The sequence below is a fragment of the Stigmatopora argus genome, chromosome 5 (assembly GCF_051989625.1).
Source record: "Stigmatopora argus isolate UIUO_Sarg chromosome 5, RoL_Sarg_1.0, whole genome shotgun sequence".
In the NCBI taxonomy this organism is placed as follows: domain Eukaryota; kingdom Metazoa; phylum Chordata; class Actinopteri; order Syngnathiformes; family Syngnathidae; genus Stigmatopora; species Stigmatopora argus.
This window is the reverse complement of record NC_135391.1, coordinates 20,603,498-20,616,748: the sequence shown is the minus strand read 5'-3', so window position 1 is coordinate 20,616,748 and position 13,251 is coordinate 20,603,498. Positions and strand designations below refer to the sequence as shown.

Below are 13,251 nucleotides of genomic sequence, written 5' to 3'. Positions count from 1 at the left end.
AAAGAAACACATACATACAAAGACAAACAGACAAAAGACATACAATACACAAGAACATGCAAAGTTACTGTTAGATAGTATATAGGTTTTTGGGGATTAGGTTGTTTTTTGTAGTCTTGGTTTTTCCCCTTTGTGACATTTCCTGTGATTGCCCATTGGTTTCACCTGCTGATTTTCGCCCCTGATGTCTCTCCTGTTCGCTGCCTCCCATGTCACTTCAGTGTTTCTGATTGTCTCGTCAACCTGTGTCTATCTATTTAAACCCTCTGTATTTTTTCTGTTCTTTTCGGATTGTCTGTTCTGCGTTCAATGATTTTCATGCCTTTCTGTCTAGCGCTCCTTGTGCCCCCGTGATTCCCCCATAGCTTTGGTTTTTGTTTAAGTTGTAGTTTGTTGATTTTCCCAGGTTTTTTTGTATTCCGGGTTTCCTTTTTTGGGATTCCATTTATGTCATTAAAGTTTACATTGATGCACCCAAACTCCTCATATCTGCCTGTTTTCCTGCGTATGGGTCCAACTAGGGTTGCCTACCGAAAACCCTAACAGTACGATCCGACCCATCATGAAGCCTCCGCCTTACGTTTTATTGATTTTGAAAAAAATACACCCTGGTGTCGGCCCTTTTGGATAATCTTCCCACTGCTCCTTCCGTGTACAGTAATCCCTCGAATATTGTGGATAATGTAAACCAGGCATAGCCGCAATAATTGAAAAAAACGTGAAGTAGGATCACCTATTATTACGACAAACCATATTGTTTCCGCGCCTATGCAAAAATGTACAATTAAGAAGTGTATTTATTATATATCACAGTTATATGGGGCAGCCCAGTGACGCGAGTGGTTAGAGCGTTGGCCTCACAGCGCTGGGTTCCTGGGTTCAAATCCAGGTCACGTCCATCTGTGTGGAGTTTGCATGTTGCCTGCGTGGGTTTCCTGCGGGTATTCCAGTTTCCTCCCACATTCCAAAAACATACATAGTAGGCTGATTGGACACTCTAAATTGCCCCAAGGTATGGGTGTGAGTGTGCATTGTTGTCCGTCTCCTTGTGCCCTGCGATCGGCTGGCCATCGATTCAGGGTGTCCCCCGCCTCTAGCCCTGAGTCAGCTGCGATAGGCTCTAGCACCCCCCGCAACCCTAATGAGGATAAAGCGGTTCAGAAAATGATTTGAGATGAGAGTTCTCGCGTGCCACAACATGCGTGCATCTCCAGAGGGGAAGAGTGTTCACTTCCCATGTGTCTCCCTCTTAATCCCTCTTAACATTGACATAGTTCCTACCAGCTGAATTAGTATGTACAAAAGATTGCCAGACTGTAGATGCATGCAGTTGCATACTACCCATTCAGCATATCAAGGAACATCAATATTTAGGAGGTATTTTCAACAGCAAGTCAAAATACACACCTGATCACACGAGGGAAAGGAAACTACAATGAGCGGAACACGAGGGAAAGGAAACCACAATGGGCGGAACACGAGGGAAAGGAAACCACAATGGGCGGAACACATACAATAATCACACGGACAGGACACACAAGGGGAATGCACACACATCCATCCCAAAACCCCAACTAGACATAACAGTACCCCCCACTTAAGGGACGAATCCCCAAGCTTGTATCTCAAGGTATTACTGTATTTACCTATCTACCCATCCCCCCACCCAGGTGTGCAAAGGGTCAGTTTGAGGGACACACTTAGAGGGCATGGGACAGTCAGCTAATCTTGTCTGAGTTTAATTACCTGAAAACACAATTGACATAAAAGGAAAGCCAATAAGGACACAACAAAGTAGATGCAAAAAGAAGACATAAGATAGGTGGTATTCCACCTGCATTGGTGTTGCCGTGGTGGTGAGGTGTCCCATCATCAGCATGAGTACGGATATCAAGACCACACCTGTCTCCGCAAACACCTCCCAGGGCCACACACGCATCCTGTGGAGCTAAAGTGGTCGTGAGAATTTAGATAAATGTTGTAAAAGTAGAGGAGACTGAACAATTGCTAGCATGAACATATGTTATTGTCACCGCGACATCAATGTCAGCTGAAGTTATTGTTAGTCTTACGTCAATTTGAGTTCATGTTATTACCATGACGGCTTTACGCCGGTCATCTACAACCCCCCACCTCCTCTCTCACTCTCTTTCATAACTGTATATGCGCGCACATTCATTCATTCATTTTCTGAACCGCTTTATACTCACTAGGGTCGCAGGGGTTGCTGAGGCCTATCCCAGCTGACTCCGGGCCAGAGGCAGGGAACCCCCTGAATCGGTGGCCAGCCAATCGAAGTTTGCCTACCCCTGGTATAGACAAACTTGCCTCTTTTATACTATTATTGTCCCAAATTAAATACATTATCAATAAGCTGCCATTCAAAAAGTTTTCCTGCCCCTGGTATAGACAAACTCGCCTCTTTTATACTATTATTGTCCCAAATTAAACACATTATTAATAAGCTGCCATTGACTGCGATAGACGTCCGATTCATGTTGACTGAGGGGCAGAGGCTATTTCTGTTATTAGTCTACCGCAGTCAATGGCAGCTTATTGATAATGTGTTTAATTTGGGACAATAATAGTATAAAAGAGACAAGTTTGTCTATACCAGGGGTAGGCAAACTTTTTGAATGGCAGCTTATTGATAATGTGTTTAATTTGGGACAATAATAATATAAAAGAGGCAAGTTTGTCTATACCAGGGGTGGGTGGGCAAACTTTTTGACTTGCGGGCCAGAATGGATACTAAAATTTGACAGCATTTGGACACGCAATGTAATTTATCAAACCTGGGGATTGAAATATAAGAAAAAAGACACAATTGAAGGTGAAAATTTATTTTCAAATGTACTTTCAACATTAAGAACATTTTATTATTCAACGAAAGAGAGCAGTCTTTAAATTGAGAGTGATGAGCGGTATTGCAGGGCAAAGGGAAATGAATGAGGTCATAGATTTTTACTATAATTTGGAGAACGCCGGCGGCGGGCCGGATTAAAAAGCTTAACGGGCCGTATATGGCCCGGGGGCCGAGGTTGAAAAACATGTAACCAAAAGTCCGTTCTACCAAACGTCCGTTCTGCCAAACGTCCGTTCTGCCAAACGTCCGTTCTGCCAAACGTCCGTTCTGCCAAACGTCCGTTCTGCCAAACGTCCGTTCTGCCAAACGTCCGTTCTGCCAAACGTCCGTTCTGCCAAACGTCCGTTCTGCCAAACGTCCGTTCTGCCAAACGTCCGTTCTGCCAAACGTCCGTTCTGCCAAACGTCCGTTCTGCCAAACGTCCGTTCTGCCAAACGTCCGTTCTGCCAAACGTCCGTTCTGCCAAACGTCCGTTCTGCCAAACGTCCGTTCTGCCAAACGTCCGTTCTGCCAAACGTCCGTTCTGCCAAACGTCCGTTCTGCCAAACGTCCGTTCTGCCAAACGTCCGTTCTGCCAAACGTCCGTTCTGCCAAACGTCCGTTCTGCCAAACGTCCGTTCTGCCAAACGTCCGTTCTGCCAAACGTCCGTTCTGCCAAACGTCCGTTCTGCCAAACGTCCGTTCTGCCAAACGTCCGTTCTGCCAAACGTCCGTTCTGCCAAACGTCCGTTCTGCCAAACGTCCGTTCTGCCAAACGTCCGTTCTGCCAAACGTCCGTTCTGCCAAACGTCCGTTCTGCCAAACGTCCGTTCTGCCAAACGTCCGTTCTGCCAAACTTCCGTTCTGCCAAACGTCCGTTCTGCCAAACGGTCGTTGACCAAATGGAACCTATTTACAGTGTGTGCATCGAGTCCATGTGATTAGCATAAAATCAGTAATGCTAACCAATCAACAGAGGGAACTGACATGAGAACTGACACAGGCTATGAGAAGTGTGTATAGATTAGATTAGATAACTATTCATCCCGTATTCGGGAAATTAGCAAGAGGGTGAGAATACAGACAGGAAAATACATATATATGTATATATATATATATATATATATATATATATATATATATATATATATATATATATATATATATATATATACACACACACACACAGTTGTGGTCAAAAGTTTACATACACTTGTGAAGAACATAATGTCATGGCTCTCTTGAGTTTCCAGTTATTTCTACAACTCTGATTTTTCTCTGATAGAGTGATTGGAACAGATACTTCTTTTTTCACAAAAAACATTCATGAAGTTTGGTCCTTTTATGACTTTATTATGGGTTATCAGAAAAAGTGATCAAATCTGCTGTGTCAAAAATATACATACACCAACACGAATTAGAAATTTTGGTGACTTAGAAAGTTGTGTCAGTGAAATGAGTTTCATAGCCTGGCCTCTTAACTTCTTGTGAGTGATTATGAGTGACTACAGCTGGTGACTTCTCTGAGGCCATTTAACTAGGGCTCATTGGATGCAAACGCCCACAAACGCTACATTGGGAAAGTCAAAGGAGCTCAGCATGGATCTGAAAAAGCAAATCCTTGACTTGAACAAGTCATGTATAAAGTGCATGGCACTATTTTGTCACTACCACGATCAGGAAGAAAACACAAGCTATCACCTGCTGCTGAGAGAAAATTGGTCAGGAGGGTGAAGATTTAATCGAGAATCACCAAAAAGAAGATCTGCCAAGAATTAGAAGCTGCTGGAACACAGGTGTCAGTGTCCACAGTCAAGCGTGTTTTGCATCTCCATGGACTGAGAGGCTGCTGTGCAAGAAGGAAGCCCTTGCTCCAAAAGCGGCACCTTAAGGCTCGACTGAAGTTTGCTGCTGATCACATGGACAAAGATAAGACCTTCTGGAGGAAAGTTCTGTGGTCAGACGAAACAAAAATCGAGCTGTTTGGCCACAATGCCCAGCAATATGTTTGGAGGAGAAAAGGTGAGGCCTTTTACCCCAAGTACACCATGCCTACCGTCAAGCACGGTGGTGGTAGTATTATGCTGTGGGACTGTTTGGCTACCAATGGAACTGGTGCTTTACAGAGAGTAAATGGGATAATGAAGGAGGATTACCTTCAAATTCTTCAAAATAATCTAAAGTCATCAGCCTGAAGATTGGATCTTGGGCGCAGTTCGGTGTTCCAACAGGACAATGACCCCAAACACACATCAAAAGTGGTAATGAAATGGCTAAATCAGGCTAGAATTAAGGTTTTCGAATGGCCTTCCCAAAGTCCTGACTTAAACCCCATTGAGAACTTGTGGATAATGCTGAAGAAACAATTCCATGTCAGAACGCCATCAAATTTAACTGAACTGCACCAATTCTGTCAAGAGGAGTGGTCAAAGATTCAACCAGAAGCTTGTGGATGGCTACCAAAAGCGCCTAATTGAAGTGAAAATGGCCAAGGGACAAGTTAACAAATATTAGTCCTGCTGTATGTATATTTTGACCAAGCAGATTTGATCATTTTTTTCTGTTCACCCATAATAAAGTCATAAAAGAACCAAATTTCATGAATGTTTTTTGTGACAAAATCTGTTCCAATCACTGAGAAAAATCAGAGTTGTAGAAATAACTGGAAACTCAAGAGAGCCATGACATTATGTTCTTCACAAGTGTATGTAAACTTTTGACCACAACTGTATGTATGTATGTATGTATGTATGTATGTCTGTATGTCTGTATGTCTGTATGTCTGTATGTCTGTATGTCTGTATGTCTGTATGTCTGTATGTCTGTATGTCTGTATGTCTGTATGTCTGTATGTCTGTATGTCTGTATGTCTGTATGTCTGTATGTCTCTGTGTCTGTCTCTGTGTCTGTCTCTGTGTCTGTCTCTGTGTCTGTCTCTGTGTCTGTCTCTGTGTCTGTCTCTGTGTCTGTCTCTGTGTCTGTCTCTGTGTCTGTCTCTGTGTCTGTCTCTGTGTCTGTCTCTGTGTCTGTCTCTGTGTCTGTCTCTGTGTCTGTCTCTGTGTCTGTCTCTGTGTCTGTCTCTGTGTCTGTCTCTGTGTCTGTCTCTGTGTCTGTCTCTGTGTCTGTCTCTGTCTGTCTCTGTCTGTCTCTGTCTGTCTCTGTCTGTCTCTGTCTGTCTCTGTCTGTCTCTGTCTGTCTCTGTCTGTCTCTGTCTGTCTGTCTCTGTCTGTCTCTGTGTCTGTCTCTGTGTCTGTCTCTGTGTCTGTCTCTGTCTGTCTCTGTGTCTGTCTGTGTCTGTCTCTGTGTCTGTCTCTGTGTCTGTCTCTGTCTCTGTGTCTGTCTCTGTGTCTGTCTCTGTGTCTGTCTCTGTGTCTGTCTCTGTGTCTGTCTCTGTGTCTGTCTCTGTGTCTGTCTCTGTGTCTGTCTCTGTGTCTGTCTCTGTGTCTGTCTCTGTGTCTGTCTCTGTGTCTGTCTCTGTGTCTGTCTCTGTGTCTGTCTCTGTGTCTGTCTCTGTGTCTGTCTCTGTGTCTGTCTCTGTGTCTGTCTCTGTGTCTGTCTCTGTGTCTGTCTCTGTGTCTGTCTCTGTGTCTGTCTCTGTGTCTGTCTCTGTGTCTGTCTCTGTGTCTGTCTCTGTGTCTGTCTCTGTGTCTGTCTCTGTGTCTGTCTCTGTGTCTGTCTCTGTGTCTGTCTCTGTGTCTGTCTCTGTGTCTGTCTCTGTGTCTGTCTCTGTGTCTGTCTCTGTGTCTGTCTCTGTGTCTGTCTCTGTGTCTGTCTCTGTGTCTGTCTCTGTCTCTGTCTCTGTCTCTGTCTCTGTCTCTGTCTCTGTCTCTGTCTCTGTCTCTGTCTCTGTCTCTGTCTCTGTCTCTGTCTCTGTCTCTGTCTCTGTCTCTGTCTCTGTCTCTGTCTCTGTCTCTGTCTCTGTCTCTGTCTCTGTCTCTGTCTCTGTCTCTGTGTCTGTCTCTGTGTCTGTCTCTGTCTCTGTCTCTGTCTCTGTCTCTGTCTCTGTGTCTGTCTCTGTGTCTGTCTCTGTGTCTGTCTCTGTGTCTGTCTCTGTGTCTGTCTCTGTGTCTGTCTCTGTGTCTGTCTCTGTGTCTGTCTCTGTGTCTGTCTCTGTGTCTGTCTCTGTGTCTGTCTCTGTGTCTGTCTCTGTGTCTGTCTCTGTGTCTGTCTCTGTGTCTGTCTCTGTGTCTGTCTCTGTGTCTGTCTCTGTGTCTGTCTCTGTGTCTGTCTCTGTGTCTGTCTCTGTGTCTGTCTCTGTGTCTGTCTCTGTGTCTGTCTCTGTGTCTGTCTCTGTGTCTGTCTCTGTGTCTGTCTCTGTGTCTGTCTCTGTGTCTGTCTCTGTGTCTGTCTCTGTGTCTGTCTCTGTGTCTGTCTCTGTGTCTGTCTCTGTGTCTGTCTCTGTGTCTGTCTCTGTGTCTGTCTCTGTGTCTGTCTCTGTGTCTGTCTCTGTGTCTGTCTCTGTGTCTGTCTCTGTGTCTGTCTCTGTGTCTGTCTCTGTGTCTGTCTCTGTGTCTGTCTCTGTGTCTGTCTCTGTGTCTGTCTCTGTGTCTGTCTCTGTGTCTGTCTCTGTGTCTGTCTCTGTGTCTGTCTCTGTGTCTGTCTCTGTGTCTGTCTCTGTGTCTGTCTCTGTGTCTGTCTCTGTGTCTGTCTCTGTGTCTGTCTCTGTGTCTGTCTCTGTGTCTGTCTCTGTCTGTCTCTGTGTCTGTCTCTGTCTGTCTCTGTCTGTCTCTGTCTGTCTCTGTCTGTCTCTGTCTGTCTCTGTCTGTCTCTGTCTGTCTCTGTCTGTCTCTGTCTGTCTCTGTCTGTCTCTGTCTGTCTCTGTCTGTCTCTGTCTGTCTCTGTCTGTCTCTGTCTGTCTCTGTCTGTCTCTGTCTGTCTCTGTCTGTCTCTGTCTGTCTCTGTCTGTCTCTGTCTGTCTCTGTCTGTCTCTGTCTGTCTCTGTCTGTCTCTGTCTGTCTCTGTCTGTCTCTGTCTGTCTCTGTCTGTCTGTGTCTGTCTGTGTCTGTGTCTGTGTCTGTGTCTGTGTCTGTGTCTGTGTCTGTGTCTGTGTCTGTGTCTGTGTCTGTGTCTGTGTCTGTGTCTGTGTCTGTGTCTGTGTCTGTGTCTGTGTCTGTGTCTGTGTCTGTGTCTGTGTCTGTGTCTGTGTCTGTGTCTGTGTCTGTGTCTGTCTCAAGATGGTGGCGCGCACTGGCGCAGCGGCTCTATGCTCTCCAGTTCGGTGTCGTTCGTTATCCTACAGTCGCCAGGATTTAATCACTATCGGAAGGATATGTGATACATCCAATTTCACAACAAACTCTCCGGGATCTCCGTGGATAGCCAGCCCACTCAAAGCACGTCGAAGGCGGCGAAGAGATAGAAAGCAGAAGCGTGGATGCCGGGCGGGCCTTGCTGCTAAGCTGAAACAACAACCACACCGAGCACCGCTTCCTAGTATCTTTTTGACCAACGCCCGATCCATCACCCACAAAATGGATGAGTTGGAACTTCGAATTGCTACCAACAGCTTTGTTAGGAACTGTAATATTATTCTCATCACAGAAACGTGGCTAGACCCGCATATCCCCGACGTTGCGGTATCGCTAGCTAGCCGAACGCTTTTTCGGAACGATCGTTCAAAAGAATTAACAGGCAAAAGCAAAGGAGAACTGTGCATGTTTATACATAATGAATGGTGTTGTGACCGTAGGATCATTGACACTCACTGTTCCCCGGATTTAGAGCTATTAGCAATACGGTGTAGGCCAGGGGTCACCAAACTACGGCCCGCGGGCCGCATACGGCCCGCCGGCACATTTGGACCGACCCTCTGAACAATACCAGAGACTCTATCGGATTGTTTTCCTATTTGGCCTTGAAGACTGGGACGTTTTAATCTTGTGTTTGGTTCATTGCACCCCTGCTGAGCCCACAAATCATCCCAGTGAAGCGGGCCTTCGCATTGCTTCTTTGGTGACACGCGCGGGGAGAGTTTCCCTTTGATGCATGCGGGCAGAGAGTTAGCGAGACATCTGGACGATCGCAGGTGAGGGTGGAGCCCTGGGGCCATCGCTATTGCGATGCTATTCAAGCATATAAAAACTGTGCAACCTTAACCTGTTTGAGAACGGAATAATGGCGAAAAGGTTAGTTAAGAGAAAAATTGATTCAGAATGCAGGGTATTTAACCTGCAGTGGACAAACGATTATTTTTTTGTTCAATGCAAAGAAAAGGCTGTTTGTCTCATCTGTCAAGAGACGGTGGCAGTATTCAAAGAATACAATCTTCGCCGGCACTATGAATCCTGTCACAAAGACAAGTACGATAGCATGCAAGGCCAAATACGAGCAGACAAACTCTCAAAGCTAAAAGTTGGACTATTATCTCAGCAGACTACATTTCTACGCCAAGCTCAGCTGAACCAGGCATCCGTTCGGGCCAGCTTTCGGGTTGCTAAACTGATAGCAAGCAACGGTAAGCCTTTCACTGACGGAGAGTTTTTTAAGAAATGTATGGATGTTGTCGTGGAGGAAGTGTGTCCCGAGAAGAAAGATGCATTTAATGCCGTAAGTCTGTCGGTGAGTACAATGACCAGACGCGTTGAAGAAATCGGGAGTAATGTATATGCCCAGCTGCAGCAGAAGACGAAATAATTTGACTTTTTTTCATTAGCACTGGATGAAAGCACGGACGTGCAAGACACAGCGCAACTGCTCATTTTTATTCGTGGAGTTAGCGCAAACTTTGAGGTTTCGCTAGGATCTGGCAGCCCTCCAAAGTCTCATACATAAATAGATAGGTAAAAGTAAATAAATAAATAAATACATGAATAAATATATAAATAAATAAGCGTGTTGCTTAGCACATATATACATACATACACATAAATATACATGCATGCATACGGTAGGTCTCAACACAGCCATTTTTTTGTTAAAGAGCCTGACAGCTGATGGGAGGAAGGATCTGCGGAAGCGCTCCTTCCTGCAATGAGGGTGCCGCAGTCTATTGCTGAAGGAGCTTCGGAGGGACTCCACAGACTCATGCAGGGGGTGGGAGGTGCTGTCCATGATGGACATCATCCTGGTCAGCATTCTCCCCTCTCTCCCACTTCCTCCACAGATTCCAGAGGACAGCCCAGAACAGAGCTGGCCCTCCTGACCAGCTTATTCAGCCTGTTCCTGTCCCTCTCCGTGCTCCCGCATCCCCAACAGAGCACTGCATAAAACACTGTAGATGCCACCACAGTGTCATAGAAAGTCCTCAGCAGTGTCCTTCACACTCCAAAGGAACGTAGACTCCTCAGTAGGTAGAGGCGGCTCTGGCCCCTTTTGTACAGGGCATCTATGTTTGTGGACCAATCTAGTTTGTTGTTGAGGTGAACACCCAGGTACTTAAAATTCTCCACGATTTCAATGTCTGTACCCTGGATGTTCACCTGAGTGGTCTGTTGAGGATTCCTCCGAAAATCGATGACCATTTCCTTTGTCTTACTGGTGTTGATGTAGAGGTGGTTTTGCCTACACCAGTCAACAAAGGCTGTGATGACTCCCCTGTACTCCAGGTCGTTCCCGTCCGTCACTCGTCCAACAATAGCGGTGTCGTCAGAGAACTTCTGGAGGTGGCAGGTGTCTATATTATGTTTGAAGTCTGATGTGTAGAGGGAGAAGAGGAGTGGGGAGAGCACTGTGCCTTGTGGGGCCCCCATGCTGCAAGCTACCACATCAGACATACAGTTCTGGAGTCTCACATATTGTGGTCTGTCAGTTAGGAAGTCGATGATCCATGCGGCTAGGTGGTTTCTTTACTCCAGCCTCTTCCAGTTTCCCTCTCAGTAGGACCGGCTGAATGGTGTTGAACGCACTGGAGAGGTCAAAAAACATCATTCTCAGCGTGCTTCCCGTGTTCTCTAGGTGTGAAAGAGACCTGTGCATCAGGTAGGTGGTAGCATCTTCCACACCAAGACCTGGACGATAGGCGAACTGCAGAGGGTCCAGCTCTGCATTCATCAGGGGGCTGAGGTGATTGAGGATGATTCTCTCCAATGTCTTGATCAGGTGAGAGGTTAATGCTACCGGCCTGAAGTGGTTTGGCTCCCTGGGGTACGCAGTCTTAGGAACTGGGACCACACAGGAAGTTTTCCACAAGGTGGGGACCTTCTGCAGACTGAGGCTGAGGTTGAAAATATGCAGAATCACTATACCAAGCTGATCCGCACACTCTCTCAGTAGTCTGGAGCTGAGGCCGTCTGGACCGGTAGCCTTCCTTGCCTCGATCTTCTTTAGCTGTTTTATCACCTGATCGACAGTAATGCAGAGACCGGTGGAAGAGGGGGAGGAAGAGGAGGAGGAGAACGAGGGGGGAGCGTTGCTCCTGGTCTGGGGGGTCAGGGGAGTGGGGGCAGGACTGAATCTGTTAAAGAACTGATTCAGTTCATTGGCCCACTCCCTGCCGCCAGACTCCGGGTCTCTCTCGCTGTTGCCTCCATGGCCCGAAATAGTCCTCAAGCTCCTCCAGACCTCTTTGGTGTTGCCTCTCTGGAGTTGGTTCTCCAGCTTCCTCCTGTAGATGGTCTTACCCTTCCTTATCTCTCTCTTCAGCTCCTTCTGGACCAATTTCAGGCTAATGACGGTTGTGGTGTCGTGCATAAACTTCAGAGCAAAGGGACAAGATTGTGCATGGCACAACAGAAAGTTAATGTTCCATGGCTTTTTTTCTATGAAGAACCCAGAGAGAGTTATTTAGTTATAATTTATTTCACACAGTGTTATTTAATTCCTGTTTTTTCTGTGAAGAACTCAGAGAGGGTTATTTAGTTATTATTTATTTCATTAATAGTGTTATTATTTGTTTCCTGACTTTTTTCTGTAAAGAACCTGGAAAGGGTTATTTGGTTGTGTGGCTTTCTGGAAAACAATAATTTTTTTAAGCTCCCCTACGATCGTCACACTTTTTCTGTTACAAACTTACACCGGCCCCCCATCAGAGAAGGGAAAAGTTATGTCGCCCTCACAGGAAAAAGTTTGGGGACCCCTGGTGTAGGCCCTATTATTTACCGAGAGAGCTAACGGTCGTCATAGTAATGGCGATCTATATACCTCTGAATGCTAACGTTAACACGGCACTTAACCTCCTGCTAACGGCTGTAAACAAACAACAGCTTGACCACCCCGATGGAGTTTTTATTGTCGCTGGTGATTTCAACAAGGCGTGTTTAAAGACTGTTTTACCTAAGTTTATTCAATACATAAATTGTAATACTAGAGGAGACAAAACTCTTGACCATGTCTATTCTAACATCAAACATGCTTATAAACCCACTTCCCTCCCTCACCTAGATGGATCAGATCACCTCTGCCTATCTCTCACCCCCGCTTACACTCCACTCCGGAGGCAAAAAACGCCACAAATAAAGATAATAAAAACTTGGCCCGAGGACGCACTTTCTCAGCTGCAGGACTGTTTTTCCCGCACCAACTGGGAACTTTTCGTACACGACAACCTCCAGGACTACACAGACTCTGTACTTTCTTACATAAAAAACTGCATTGACAACGTCACTATAAATAAACGAATACGGGTTTTTCCTAACCAAAAACCCTGGATGACCAATGAGACACAGGCACTCATCAAATGCCGTAACACCGCCTTTAGATCAGGGGACAAGATAAAATATAGAGCTACCAGAGCTGAGCTGAAAAGAGGCATTAAAAAGGCCAAGGCAGCATATACTAAGAAAATTGAGGAGCACTTCACAGAAAATAACCCAAAGAAGATGTGGCAAGGAATACGACATATTACCAACTACAATAACAATAATATGTCTGTTAACGCAGATGCCTCACTAGCGGAGGAATTGAACCGTTTCTTTGCCCGCTTTGAGACTGACAAATCAGACCCAGTCTCAACACCCCCACCACCACCCTGCAGCAATACACTGACGTTCCGGGAACAGGAAGTGAGACTGGTAATGCGGTCTGTGAACACCAGGAAGGCTGCTGGCCCAGACGGAGTACCTGGGAAGGTGCTCAAAGACTGTGAAGACCAGCTGGCTGGAGTCTTCACAAAAAATTTCAATTGTTCCCTGCAACAATCCATCATTCCATCCTGTCTGAAATCTGCCACCATTATCCCTGTCCCCAAAAAGCCAACCATTGACAGCATGAATGATTATAGGCCTGTTGCACTCACGCCTGTGATCATGAAGTGCTTTGAAAAGTTGGTAGTCTGCCATATCAGGAATACAATCCCTCCCTCAATTGACCCTCACCAGTTTGCTTATAGAGCAAACAGGTCCACTGAGGATGCTATTGCCATTGCTCTACATACAGCACTGAGCCACCTGGAACACCATGGGAACTACGTGAGGATGCTCTTCATTGACTATAGCTCAGCCTTCAACACCATAAAACCGGACATTCTGACT

The 13,251-nt window shown here is 45.9% G+C and overlaps 1 protein-coding gene across 23 annotated transcripts in view; it reads right to left on the bottom strand.

Annotated features, from left to right (window-relative positions):
• ttc16 (tetratricopeptide repeat domain 16) overlaps positions 1-13,251 on the bottom strand; it is a 118,386-nt gene that overhangs the window by 79,339 nt on the left and 25,796 nt on the right. For 21 of the 23 annotated variants that reach the window (XM_077600097.1, XM_077600098.1, XM_077600092.1 and 18 more), the window contains one exon: positions 1,835-1,948. The exons of the other annotated variants lie outside the window; for them this stretch is intronic. In XM_077600097.1, coding sequence (XP_077456223.1) covers positions 1,835-1,939 — 105 coding nt within the window. In that variant the 5' untranslated portion in view covers positions 1,940-1,948. The remainder of the gene's footprint in view (positions 1-1,834; positions 1,949-13,251) is intronic. 23 annotated transcript variants of the gene reach the window in all.